At 40.2% G+C, this 14,919-nt stretch overlaps 1 protein-coding gene across 2 annotated transcripts in view; it reads right to left on the bottom strand.

Annotated features, from left to right (window-relative positions):
• Window positions 1-14,919, bottom strand: part of RB195_022029 (uncharacterized protein) — a gene marked incomplete at both ends in the record, with an annotated part of 33,528 nt that overhangs the window by 2,969 nt on the left and 15,640 nt on the right. Inside the window, 6 exons of one of the 2 annotated variants that reach the window (XM_064209019.1) lie at window positions 1,320-1,497; window positions 1,556-1,723; window positions 4,912-5,055; window positions 5,118-5,220; window positions 8,209-8,399; window positions 10,182-10,237. In XM_064209019.1, coding sequence (XP_064064900.1) covers window positions 1,320-1,497; window positions 1,556-1,723; window positions 4,912-5,055; window positions 5,118-5,220; window positions 8,209-8,399; window positions 10,182-10,237 — 840 coding nt within the window. Of the gene's footprint in view, window positions 1-1,296; window positions 1,498-1,555; window positions 1,724-4,911; window positions 5,056-5,117; window positions 5,221-8,208; window positions 8,400-10,181; window positions 10,238-14,919 lie in introns of those variants that run through there. The other variant, XM_064209018.1, reaches the window with a different exon arrangement.

Genomic DNA, 14,919 nt, shown 5'->3' with positions numbered 1-14,919 from the left:
GTATATTTTCGAGCATGCCTCATTCCTTGCCTCTGCGTAATTACTGCTGCTCAAGCGCTGCATCGCCGACTGGGATATAGTTGATGAACTACTGAATTGTTTTAGAGAATTACATATGTCCACAGCACTTTTTGATGAAAGTTCTGAGGAGAAATATTCTGATGTAAGGTGACTTCAAATTTTTAACCGTATCAAACACAAGAGAGGCCCCCCATGAAACGTGAGGGCAACACACATCTGATAAACTGAAATCGCGTATATGAAAATCTTCGTTGAAAGCGGAACATTCCAGCTTTCAAAAGTAACGGGCACGAGGATTACCGATATGCTGCAAATTCCAAGCTTTCTGAAGCCTATGTTGAATTCATGTGAGACTTTCCAACAATGTTGCTACTTGTGAAGCACCTGAATAAATGGTAATGGAAGAAAGTGATAGAAAGCTGCTCACATGGATGGAATGTGGGTGCCTAAGAGAGTGACTTTCTGTATCTCTGACCTCAATGAAAAAAGGAAGTTCATCCGATAAGATTTCTAGACTTCGAGAAGGTAATGTTTAGACAAAATTCGCTCCCTCTCTTTCCTAGCAGACCAACATACAAAATGTCATGTATCATTAAATACATATTTCGAAAATTAATTCGGTAATTTTGACAACTCTCACCATTTTTTCTTTCCATACTTCCTTGTGTAGTTCTCTGCTTCTATAGCCAAGTGAGCATCTAAGACGGCTTTCGGTGTCTCCATGAGCGACTGGAGGGTGGCTTAGTCGAGGCATGTTTGCGTCTCCCTATCACCGGGCGTATCTACAGGATGCGTAATGTATCATAGACATTCGCAGAAAAGTTTACGGGACCCTCTCTACCGTTTCTTTTGCGACGAGGCAGCTTAAGGGTAAGCTGCTTAATGGAAATCATGCTAATTGTCTGTTATAACCTGATCCAAGTGCTTGTAACCGATCACCTTTCTCCTAATTGTAACTGTACGATGGCTTTCGTGTTAACCTACGATAAGCCTGATCTTCCTCACATGAGCCAAGATCCACTCAACTCAACTTTCGAAGAAGTTTGATTGTATCTAGAGATATGTCCATAGTTGACCTCTCCAGTACTATTCCATAGGACTGAAGAGGTCAACCATGGAATTGTTGTTCTATGTTGTTTTTTGCAGTTTACTGTTGCAGTGGTATGTTGTTGCAAACGGATAAGCAAAGGATTAATGTTTACCTGGTTTTACTGCTATTAGTGCATGGAAAATACACACTAACAAATTAAAAAACAGCATCAAATCACAGGCACACTATATACTGCGGAAGTGACTACCGAAGAGATTCGCTTGACCGAGAGGTTTACTTGGTACAGTGATATTCATCGCTTCCGAGTAATCATACAATGAAGGAGCTTCCAATATAATGAACATTGTTCCGATATTCAACACAGAGAATATAAGCAGGAAAAGCCTGTCTAAGACCATTGCAACAAATGTCCAGTCGTCAGATATCTCAAATAGATGCTTGATATAGAAAAAAATGGTCATCTGAGAAAAGAAGTACACTCACTTCACTTTCTCGTTCGTTGTGCTGGAAATGTTCAGCTATGAAGCGCACTTGCTGCAGAAGATTTATGAATATGGCATCATCGACTCGTCCTTTCGTTTTTTTCGATTTCCGGAAAACGACTCTTGGTGCGGAGTAGTTTGAAATGTTAGCGTTAAGCGCTTTCATGGGCTGAATACAATAGCAAATTAATGAGTTACATCCCAAATAATAATTTGAAGTAAAAGAGAGAGAAAAAAGAGCAAAAAAGTCATTTGCATTTGAAAGTGGGAATAGACCGAAAATGCAAAGTCTGATGAAAATTGTTTTGTATCAAATGCTTCTGATGCATAGTTTGTTGCAATTATGTGTGAACCAGGAAACCAGGGAAAGTCGTTCGTCGCATTTTTCCGCAAGCATGTTAATTATCAAGGGTTCCCACAAGCCATCAATTATTCCAGTGGCAACAAAAAAAATAATTTAATTACATTTAGTTTTATCATGGAGCGGGTGTGGCGCAGTCGGTCCGTTGTAGCCAAACGGTCGATGGTTCGAAATCGTCCTAGTGCAAACCAATGCTTTCATCTCTCCGAGGTCGATAAATTAGTATCACACTAGTCTGGGAGGATAAAAACACTGAATTGATGATTGGCTGGCCACGCTAGTCATTGTATAGGCCAATGCGCGTTCCAAAAACCCCAACGATTACGGATTACAGTAAACGCGTAGGCGCATCCCAAGTGAATTAATACCGCAGTGACGTCATTTTTTGAGGATAAAGGATAAAGTCTTTGGCGTTAATCAATCCGCTTGGAATGCGCCACCACGTTCACTTCAATTCAGAATCGTTTAGAGGTCTACGAACGTGTAACTGGCCTAATGACTTGCAGGGGAGAGTCAATGTGTGAAGTCAGTACTTTTATCCTCCCAGATAAGTCTGCTACTAATTTGTCGACCCCGGAGGGATGAAAGGTTGGTTTGGTGAGCACTAGGGGATTCAAACCTCCGATCGATCGTGCAGACAGCGGAGCCTCTAACCGACTGCGCTACATCCTCCCCTCACTTTATCCTTTATCCTTTTAATTTTAACTTTAGTGGATTATGTAATCTCCGTTGTTATCTATGACCTTTCGCCATCTTGCTGGAAGAGTTCCAATCCCCTGCTCATAAAATTTCGTTTTCTTTGAAGAAAAATAAAATTCTAGGTAAGCTCGCACTTCATCGTATTTTCTGAAAATTTTATTCCTTAGGAAATGTTCCATCGATCGGAACAAATAAAAATTAGATGGTGCTACGGCTGGAGAATATTGTGGATGTTGTAAAACCTCCGAGATTAGCTCCCTTATTTTTTCCTGTGTTAATCTTACTGCGTCCGGTCTCCGATAACTGACGCGTAACCATATATCCTGCCTCTAAACCGTCCCAATTTCTTGAAGATGTCTTTGGACTGCTGACCGAGTAGCGTGAAGAATGTTTGTTATTCCCTGAATAATGAGTATGGGATCAGTTCCCACCAGTAATTTTAAAGCATCGTTATCAAATTCAACAGGGCGTTCAGTTCGATCGTTATCAGACAAGTCAAAATCAACGTTTGAATCTTTCTAAACCAGCTCTGGCACTTATTGGCTTTCAGTACGTTTCCACATACACCAGCCGGATTGAAAATGAAACGGCATGCAATGATGTAAGTGTTCTTCAGTTGGTTGATTGTCCGCTATTTTACAACGGTGTAATAGAAACGTTTGAATTTAATTGTCACAAATGTCAATGCCACGAGTGCTAATATTTCCATATGAGATACCTCTCATGCATTCAAGCTCTGAACTAGACTGAACCAAATATTCCGCGCTAATAATAATTGATTACTATGCGTCGGTTCCATAAATGCGTGTGTGAAAATTTGGGGACGGAGGTTAGCCATTATCTCACAATATCTTCACGAGCATCATAACCAAAAGGTTTTCATGAGTCTCATATTTTATGAAACTGTCAAATGTTGGGCTCTTTTTTTACTAGAAGGACTAGTGCGAGATCACTTTCCATCGTAAACGCCATAGTGCGCGCAAAATGTGACGACTACAATACTGTGCATGAACAGCGAAAAACCGGCAGTGAGTGACAGTGCGGCACCGTCGGATACCGTCGCTTGCTCGTAAATTGCTAGAAAATGGAAATATAAGAACAATTTATATGTCTTTAGATTCCCCTCTTTGAGATCTATCCAGAAATTTGCATCGTTGAGTAGGGAGCAAAATGACGCCAAATATGGGCCAAAACAATAAATGGGATCCAACGTAGTCTCAGGTTACACTTGTCCCTACTTTGAACCTTTCTTGCAAGAAAAGAAACTATCAAAACAACTAACAGAATCGTTATTAAGCACAACTGTGGCTGGATTTCGTGAAATTCGTGTACGTATGTGAACAGTTGAACCTCATGCACTCAGTGCACTACAGCAGCGCAAGGTTTGAAAATCCCACTTTTCCTCCTTTTCCTTTCATTTCTTCTCTACTTTGTAGCTCTATTAATCTCCAGAACAGAGTTTAAATTAAAATTATGAATTATTTCAATTGAATTGAATATCATTCAATTAATTATTGAATTACTTCAAATTATGGACTGAATTACATACGTTATATGTTGAAGAGTTCTGCTTGGGTTCTTTCATTTTGAACATTGTCCTAGAGTTTAACAGAGCTACAAAAATAACAGAGCTAGAAAAGAAATGAAAGGGAAGGAGGAAAGTAGGATTTTCAAACTTTGCGCTGCTCTTATGTACGAACGAAGTTCATCTGTCCACATATGTGCAGTCAATCTTATACATCTCACGAAATCCAGCTTGTGCCATGCCAGCACAGTTGTGCATAATCGCAATTTTGTTGGCTGTTTAGATAACTTCTTTTCTTACAGCAAAGGTTGAAAGCAAGGATCAGTATAACCTGAGCCTATGCTGGGTTCCAATTATTGTTTTTTGGCGCATATTTGGCGTCGTTTTGATCCTTTCTCAACGACACGCCAGTTTCTGGATAGAGCTTAAAGAGGAGAATCTAATGATGGTAAATTGTTCTTAAATTTCCATTTTCTGGCAAATTAAGAGCAAGCGACTGTGGCCGACGGTGCCGCATTGTCACTCACCGTCGGTTTTTCAGTGTTCGTACACAGTATTGAAAACGGTACACTTTCCGAAGACGAAAACAGGAAAATGTTTACAACGTAAATTGAACGATTCCTTTTTGCCGAAATTAAATCACTTGAGAAAAGATAATTGTGATGAGGCGATTACATCACTCATCACCCTTTATCACTGTCATTGTAAACACTCTTACGCAGCAGCATCAAACACATCATATATTTCGTCTACTAAATGGAAGAAAACGTACATTTGTGATGTGCGAATTCCCTTCTTGAGTTGGAATATCGAAGTCTTCGTTAGGAATAGTCTGGCAACTACTTTTGTCTCGTGGATATTCAGGATGCTCCGGCAACTTCAATCTGGGTGCGGTCGGTTGAGCGCGGAAAACTGACTGTAATTTCACGTAAAGAAAAAGTAAGAGGTGCGAATGTATTTTCAATCACAAAAATTGACCTTGCAATTTTCCCTATACGATCTTCCTATTAGTGACGTTGGATCGGTGAGAGGAGGCGGTTTGAATTGCTCCTTTTTTGGTGGACGTGACATGAACAGAACCCTAGACAAATACTTAACATTACAAAAAAGGCTTCCCATATGTGTCAAAAACGTTGAACAAAAAGATCAGGTCAAGTCAAGAAGTCTTCAGGACATGATGATTTAGTTCGATTTCTTAGTACTGCCCAATCGGCTGTCCTTGGATCTTGGCATGTTGAATACGTAGCTTTGGATTTGCTTTAGCTGTAACTTGTAGCTAAGAATGCTTCTTCGTCAATCAATAGCTAACGATTCTGCGTTATCGCTTTCGTCAGACCCTGGAAAAACCAGAGCTATCAGCGATTTATCCTCTCAAGCACCTTACGGAAATCATTCAAACGACAGGTAAACTCAAATCACAACACATCAGCTAGTGCTTATTGCTCGTCTGCTGAATCTGGAAACGTGCAAATGTGCCACAACCATGAATCACATGGGTTTTCAGAGGGACCTGACGCCCTCCTCCAGTAGACCAAAATCTACACAGATCTTGATATGATCTTTACATCTTATTAGACAACACTCAGAGATGTACCACCAGGTTGATTTGGGTTGGTAAAGGACGTTCTTTGTTTGATACAAAAGATCGTCTCGGGAAGATAGACTATCCACTTTCGCCGCCGCGGTTAATAATATCGGATCACTCTTAATTTCACAGCAAACGAGCGAATTTACGAGATAAGCGGTGTCTCCAAGAAAGCAGACAGATGTACGAAATCGAATAACTCCTGCTTTCAGCATTGGAGGCTATACAGGACTTTATGTTCTCATTATTGAAGAAGTTTGAGTATAATGAACAATGTTATAATCGTTTTGAGGCGGAACGCATTTGGGGAGAATAGTGGGTGAGTCAAAGTCCATTTGTGACTGTCTTCGCTCTAGTGCCAAATCTAGACTGCAAGAAAAGTTTAGACGATTAGTATACTATCGACAACATAGAGAAGGTTAACCTATTTGAATGACCTTTATATGTTCAAACCACAACGCCACCATTGCTATTAGCAACAGTGCAGAAAGTTTCGTGTTTTTGTGATTGGCGGTGTGCTCATCTCAGCTGAGACGCTTTCCGTTTTGGATCTCGGGAATAGTTTTGGCCCTGTGCAATCAGTAAGCGTCCTTCCCCTTCATACCGTTCCCGCGTACGGTCTATAATCCATCGGACTCCGACCACACGCTAGTCAACAATTTTCGATTGTTTGCAACACCGGTATGCTCCGTTTTGGAGCGTTTCTCAAGAAGACACGTAGTAAAAACCTCTCTATTGTGCAGCGCAGAGACCTACGTGAGATGACAAATGCTGCGTTACCAAATGACAAGGCAGTTGAATTCGTTGTTTTATCGTGTGAACTAGACGTAGCGATAACAATGTCCCTGTCCATCTCAGTAGTTCTAACAGCTTCATCAAACAACGTTCCAGTTCGAAGTTTAAACGCGAATGTGTAAAAGAGTTCTTTGACGTTACGTCGTTCTATACGAACGTGTCAAACGATGTCATGATGCAGACTGTTAACGAACTGCTCACGCAGCACCAGGTTTAGTTGAACATGTACGGATTGCGCATAAGGCAGATCATGACGCTGAAAAATGGATCCCCAAACTGCTCTATTTTTCAATTGTCGGACAATTCTACCGACAACTCAGAGGCCTAAGTATGGGAAAAAGGCTGGCACCACTCTCGCCTTGTTTTCTTGTTCAAGATCGAAGAGCCTATACTGACTCACAAACCACTCTTATATTATATAGATGATTGTTGCGTTGTCCGCCCGACACAGGCACAATTGGACAACTGCTTCAATCTTCTCGACCGGCAGTGTTCGCACATTAACCTCACAAGGGAGAAACCGATAGACAACTGGTTGGCTTTTTTGAAGGTCCATGTCTACTTGCGGAATGGGATAGGGAAGACCGAGTGGTCTTGAAAGCCGAGTAGCAAGAGCATCTTAATCGACTACCTTTTAGCGCATCGCAGCCAAATAAAAAACCCGTTACAGGTAACATATGACGGCCCCAAGAGAGGGCTTCGAGTATGTGCGTACGAAAGACTGCACAACTCCTATTGCATGGTTTGCCCATAAGATGAGAGTATGAGTGTATGATACCAGGAGTGTTGCATAGTATTATGTAGTGACGACTACATAGGGAAAGAGGGACGCCCATTGAGTATTTGGATCAAGGGACATCTAGATAGATTAGCAAAATCTAAACTCTCCACCACACTATGAGAGCACCGTAGAATGCGTCATCAAAATTCCGAACTAGAGGTAGAAGTTACGATACTATCTTTCGAGTCCGAGTTCATAGATGAACACCACATGCACTTTGGATAACCATCAAAAGTCCAAAAATGAACAGGAAGGATGAGTGCATTGCGATCACAACCGAACTGTCCCCCTATCAAGGTCTGTGCAGATTTTGATCTACGGAGCCGCCAGGTACCTATAAAAACCCTTGTGACTAGTAGCTGTGATACGTGGTGGTCTGTTACATTGCCAGATTTAGCAAATGAGATAAACACTAGCCATCATGTTGTTGTGTGAGTTGACCTGTCGTTTGAATGCTTTCTGTGTGGTGATGAGGCACGTGAGAGGATAAATCACTGAAGGCTTTGGTTTTTTCAGACTCTGACGCAGGCGATAACGCTAAAACGTTAGCGGTTAGTTAATGAAGAAAGACTGATACCAATCTTGTCTGCAGCTCAAGCAAGTCAATCAAAAGAATCACGATTTCAATCTCGGAGACAAGCTTACCTTATATAAGGAATACGTGCTTTTTTCACGAAAAGGTTCTATCAAAAGAAAAATTTTGTCTCAAACTACTTCTGTTGTATTTCGAGTTTTTCAGAGATATTCGTCAATATTTAAAGTGGTTTTTGAGAAAAGGGTTTTTTGTAGTTCCGAAACTCTTTACATTACACTTTGTTCTACATTATTGTGAATCAGTAATTTTCTTTGAGGTATAGCGCATCTTTTCTCTGTACAAAAATAAAGCCGTGAACAAACGAGGAGATTACCGAGGTAAAAAGTTTAGAAAAACTGCTCGGATCCAGGGCGACATTTCGTGGGCAGATCCTGACCGAAACCGAAAGTTCACTGTCACTACAGATACTACTGTGGATAGAGCGACGAGGATCATGGTGGTGATGAGATACCTTCCAAACATGGGGATAACTAATGACGTAGGTGGCATAAGATCAATCAGAACCTGAAAAAAAAAAAACAACAAACTGTACAAAAAGTTACTGGATTCCTTTAGAAGCAATCTTACATATCTCACACGGCACACATCAATAAAGATGGCAATTTCTACTATGTAAATGCTAGTACTGCGTTTCCTCTTTGAAATTCTGTTAATGCGTAGATGTATTATTTGTTTCAGTTGAAAAAAGTAATTCAAAGCATTGTGTGATTTTTACGAAAGGGTATGCAGTCAAAGCCATTGTATGCGATGGCCAACTGATAAATAAAGTCAGTATTTTTATCCTCTCGAAGAAGTCTGGTAGCAATATGTCGACCTCGAAAGGAAATTCTGAGCGGTTTGGAACCATCGACCGTGCAGTCGCAGGCGAACCTTTTACCAACCGCGCCCAATAACTACATAATTAAGACTAGAAGTCTCACCTTTTCAAAAAAAAGGTTTTGTTCTCCATCCTCCATAGCCTTGTCTGATTCTTTACTCTATACTTGTTATCAGTGTTGACAAATATATCCTATATCCTATCCCCGTTTTGCGTAGTTGTGTTGTGCTGCTAATGGCACTGCATCTGATCCTTGTTCGCAATGCCGTTTAACTCTGTTCTCGGTTTAGAAGTAAACGATGCGGTGCTGTAATGAAGTGTTCCAAGCACGACCGTTTTTACAAGACATTCGGGTCAAAACGAACTGAAATGTAGTGCAGTAGCATCAGAGGTGACCCTCCCTAGCTCCAATTAGGCCGCGTAGATGAGCGATGCTTTCACCGCGCCAATTCGAGCGCAACCGCTTACGGAATGGCACCAGACTTCAGGTCCTTTTGACCCGATTGTGAATGAGTCCTTTCAAACGGACTGTCTTTCTTTAGTCTGAAAGCGGCGAAAAGACTCATCTGTTTCTAAACCTGCAGCAACGTTTTTACGCAAGATCATCAGTTATAGGACCAATTTATAGGAATTCAAAGAAGTTTCTTCAACTTTTGTAACATTTTATAAGGAATACAGGCTGCGCGAAGCATATGACTATATTTACAGCGACCTCCTATTGTAGCGCTGAAAAATCGCACTATATAATAATGCGCGTAGTCGTTGTTTGAGTCGTTTGTGTATGTGTGTGCTTGTTTGAAAGAGGGAGACGAGTTCAACGGCGTCGGATTGGTGTGCCGGCGCTAGAAAGCGGTGAAGTGAAATGAGACGACGGGTTAGTTTGTCGGCACAGGAAAGATATAGAATGGTGTGGAACGAGTCTCACGACGAAGAATTGGTAAGCTGGCTCCGGAAAGCGGTACACTGGGTTGGGTTGGGTCCGTGCGTGCATGTATTGCGTGTAATTGATGTGCCGTTGTGCAATAGTATTGCGCAGTTAATTCATGTAGATTTGGCGAAGAGTAAATGAGACGTTGTGAACCATTAGCCATCAAAACTGCACGTGTTGCGTCTCACCTCTGTGACTACTCCGCGTATCTATTTCGTTGCACGTTTGCCTCACTTTGGTAACGTGTGTCCTTCGCATATTGGAAGCAGACATGCAAATGGCTGCATAAATAGTAGCCAACATTTTACGTAATCTGACGTAGAACGTTACCTTTATCAGTACGATGATGATGTTCGCGTCCTTTCGTGTTAACACATTATTCTGTGTTGATTGCTGAGAAAAGAAGGAGGAAACTCGTACTTTAAATGATATTGAAGGCCAGTGAAGCGAACACCACAAAAAGTCTGAAGTCCGGCTTTAGCCGGACGTTCAGACTGGTACAATGATAACTCGTGGTAGTAATGAGGTAGTAAAAACTCACCAGAAAGAATACAGTGAGGGTGACCAGTATACTGATCGAAAACGTGATTTTATGGTCTGATAAGTAGAATACGAATGTAGTGAGAATGGAGATAAGGAAACAGGGAATTATGAGGTTGCAGGTGAAGAATAGTGTTTTCCTCCTAAAAAGTTGATATTATTTATTTATCAAGAACAATGAGTTCTTTTTAACGATTTTCAAAATCCACATTATAATGCTGCTTATGTACACATACGATCTTTGTATCGTGCATACAAATGTGACGTTACAACAAAAGCCTTCATTACTGATACTCCAATCACAATCCTAGGCTATACACATTTCCATGCTAATACTTGCATATTGTAAGACGAAATCTGGCAATTAGAATCTGAGTAAAGATTTATGAGTTTATGCGTGACAAAAAAATCTTAATGGCTTTTTAGCTGAAATGGGTGAACAAATTAGGCAAAGTCAGATAGAGTGGGATAGATCACCGAAAGTTTAAAATTGTGACCTTCTAACAGAACCTAGAAGTGTAATTCATGTTCTTTTTAAAAAGAAAAACTGACTGCTCCGAAGTGCCAGAGGGTATTACTGAAGAATCTTCATTTACTACATACATTTACTACAGAAATGACAGCTTTATTCATAGAACACCATGAAAAACAAGTTTCATATGCTAAGATACCCAAGTTTTTCCTTAAAGACATCACTCCACAAATCTGAGGTGGTACGGATTTCAGGTAGAGTATTCGTTTACGGGATAGTAGATTATGGAGAGGAGGTAATTCCGTCCATTTCTTCCTAATTGCGGTAAAAAACGGCTCGGAAGATACGGCTTCGGGCATTCTGGCGCACTATTTTCTACAAGGAGTTCGACTGGAGCGCGCCAGCCCTGTGCGGTGCCGCATCTTCCGGACCGTTTTTTACAGCAATTAGGAAGAACTGGACGGAATCACCCTCCTCTCCATAATATACCACCTCGTATAGAAGCTCTCCACCTGAAATCCGTACCACCTCAGATTCGTGGGGTGATGCCATTAAAATTAATTTCTTAGGAACACATAATCAGTTGAAAGGCTCGTAGAAATTCACCTCATAGTGGAGAACTCGTATCATTGAGGAGATTGGCTTCTTACAGAATTGTTTAATTGATGCAGTGAGTGACAACGCATTTTGAAACATAGGTCACGAAATCATAGATGTTATTAACAGAGTTCTCAGTATCCCAAGACAATGTGTTTGTCTTTACCGCACCGTAGTGCACTGAGGAGAGGTAAGATTCTCATTAGTTCCGGCGATTGATCACGCTGGTGATTTTTACGGCGCTTCCAGGTCTGTATATGATAGCAGAGCCAAATGTAAGCCCAAAAACAACCTACTTTCGCCTCCTTTATGTAGACCAAAATGATAGGAATAGTCTTGAAAAATGGTGGATAACTTCCTTAGAGAGTAACTGGTGTATTTGAATCTTATGCTCAGTGGGTTTACGACTGTCCTAAGTCACATTTCCAAAAGTGTGGCCATCTAGTCTCTGCTAATCGTTATATCGGACGAGAGATTACTACAACACTGCTACTAACATCTGTCCCAAAATCAGCCTTTGATGGATTAATCCGTCTTAAACCGTTGGGATCCTTCAGAATGGGCAGAACTAAATTCTGAAAATACCATTCAAAAACAAATGAGCCGCTGATTTGAGATATACTTCAAAAAATTAGTTTCGACAAATGTAAGTATAAAAACAAGTGAAGTTTCTTCAACCTTCGTCCACTACTTTAACACCTCCGCCATTTTACTATTGGCATATCCTGCAGATGAAAATCACCGCGAAAAGAAAAGGGGCTATATGTATGTAGGATTTGCGGTGATTTCTCAAAGTTGGAAAGAAGCCAAGACGTGTTCGTAAAGTTATTAAGAATATTTTGGTACTCTCAGCATATGTGGATTCGACATTTCCATATCCTCAAAAAGTGCCACAATAAAACTTGATAAAGTGGTATGCAGTCCTATCTGTAGAAAACTTGCTCGGAAATTGTCTAAAAATTCTCAGTCGTTCCTGACACCATTCAAATTGTTAATTCCTATCTTGAAACGCTTTAGGTTTTTTTTCAATGTTATTCAAGATTACAACTTTCGTATATTTTGTTGTTTGTTGCAATCTTTGAACAGCTTCCTATGACCTACAATGATACAATGAATGATTAAGTCTCGCGATTCATTCCTTGCTTAGGACTCTTCTTTCCTTACAAGACGTTGTTTAGGCGTCTACTTAGTATGACAGATGATCGTGGTTTATTTTCTTCGTATATTATTATATTTTACATATAAAGGATAAAGGATAAAGCTTCTGGCGTTAATCAATCGGCTTGGGATGCGTCCCCACGTTCACTTCAATTCAGAATCGTTTGAGGTTTACTGGCCTATACAATGACTTTGCGGTGGCTAGCCGATGTGTCAAGTCAGTGCTTTTATCCCCCCAGACAAGTCTGGTACCAATTTATCGACCCCGGAGGGATGAAAGGCTTGGTGAGCACTAGGGCGGATTCGAACCTCCGATCGATCGTGCAGGAAGCGGAGCCTCTAACCGCTACACCACACCCTCCATTTATATATATATATTTTATTTATTATATTATATTATGTACTATTATATTTTATTATATTTTAATTATTATATTTTATTATATTTCATATATATTTTATTTAATTATTTTCGTACTTGAAATAACCCGTTCTCGCAAGAAGACAATCTTTTGAATGACGATGAATTCAGTTAGATTTATAAGGTACGATAGTAAGTATCTGTTATGGTTTAGCTTTTAAAAAAGTAGGCCCTGGGTAGGCTGTCACTGCCCAATTTAGAATCAGCAGAATAATCATTTTTTGATGGTCATAATAACACTGCGTAGAAGGTTACAAAATGAATAATGTTAGGATAAACCCAGTAAAGTTTCTGATTTTCGAAATATTGTCCATGATAAACTTTCATTTTTAAAGCCTTTTAGGTCCAACAGCTTCAGTAATTCCCTCTTATGACTGAGAATTGTTCTTGACATGAACCTTTGGTTCTACTGAAAGGCAGCATTTCACGAAATTGACAATGTTGAGATCTCTTATGGACCCTTATCGTTATTAGATTAGGGTTTGGAATTTAGATTACGATTTACTCTTAATTCCATCATAAAATAGTCTTCTTATAGATTACCTTAGGAAACACGAATGTTTCCCAGCAGATGTAAAAATTGTGATTAGTGTATGAAAAAGACCTCAGGTATAACGTTTCTGCTATCTACTAAAATAGGTCAACATCAATAATGTCGAGTATTGCCTAAAGAGACCTTTTACGACACACTGATATCCACAATCATTAATCCTTGCAAGTTCGGTTGCATTCTGCAAACCTTTAGTGGTAAGTTTGCCGCGATAGCGTAAAGAGATATTTGATCGTCCATTGGTGGAGGTTATTGTCTGCGGACTACGTATATCTGTGGTCAGCATTAACGATGACTCTAAATGTTAAGTAACGTCCACTTATTTTTCCAGTTCGACACAAGAGGAAAAACCCTACCCTTGTCTCAAGTGTCCCATGCCTTCCCCGCTTCACATCGGTCCTCATCGCCGCCCCCAATAGTACCGTTGAACATGTTGCTTCGTTCCTCGTTCAAATGTTGTCTTACAAATTTCATCACACGCTTAAGCTGGAAATTTTGCGATGTCCAAATTCCAGGTTCCCTTTATCCTTAGGTACCTCTGGGAAGTTGCGTCGGACGGACAGACAATTTTATGCCTTATATATCAGAATATACAAGCTTCTTACGCCGATTTTAAACGATAAGAAGGAGTTCTACAAATAATTGTAATATAAACTCCGAACCCTATATTGGTTATGAGACATCACAACATCGACAATTTCGTGATATGCCAGTGAATTGATCATCGGCTGGCACCCGCAAGTCAATATATAGGCCAACACGCGCTCCAAAACCTTACGAATTCCAGTAAAACGCGTTGGCGCATCCCAGGTGGATTGATACGCCAGTGACTTTATCCATTATCCTTTTAATGGCAAACATCGGTTTTACTTGATTGAGCCACTGAGAAAACTTCATTGAGAATTACAAATATTTGTACATTACTCTTCCCAGGAACGACTGAGGTTCACAGCTTTTGCAATATTTCCAGCTTAAAAATTTCAGAAATATGAACAACAAAAGTGCAAAAGGTTTGTTTCTCGCAGCTGAAGTGATCGATGAAAGCTGCATCATGCATCCATAGTTATGTGGAGGAAGTTAGTTAAACTTGTAATCTTCATAAAAATCATTTTCCACGAGATTAACATGAGATTTGCAAAAGATTCGGAGAGCGGCTACTCGCGCTCAGAAAGTGAACGGTGCGCTTCGAGCTCACCCAAAGATAGCCAATAGTCTCATTGTTCTAATCAGCAACGCTCTTAACGTATGTACCTCAATCCGAAGTAGTATGTGATATCTACGTATTTTTCAGGACCACAACATGAAGCATATAGTACTGAGTGTCTTTGCGAACTAAGTGAAAGAAGATCCCATTCCGCAGATCTAAAAAAAAAAAAACTTGGAGTACTCTTCAGTTGTTTTAGGAAGACTTCAAGTATGGTAATGCAATGAAACAACATCTACTGTCACTTCGCCAGAAAAACGCTTTATGTCTCTCTAGAGAAATAAGAGCAGATCTGAGACTTTACCCTTTCTTGGTGAAAAATAAGGACAATACCTAA

The sequence above is a fragment of the Necator americanus genome, chromosome X (genome assembly GCF_031761385.1).
Source record: "Necator americanus strain Aroian chromosome X, whole genome shotgun sequence".
Lineage (NCBI taxonomy): Eukaryota > Metazoa > Nematoda > Chromadorea > Rhabditida > Ancylostomatidae > Necator > Necator americanus.
The sequence above is the reverse complement of the archived record's forward strand: the minus strand, read 5'-3'. Positions and strand labels throughout refer to the sequence as shown.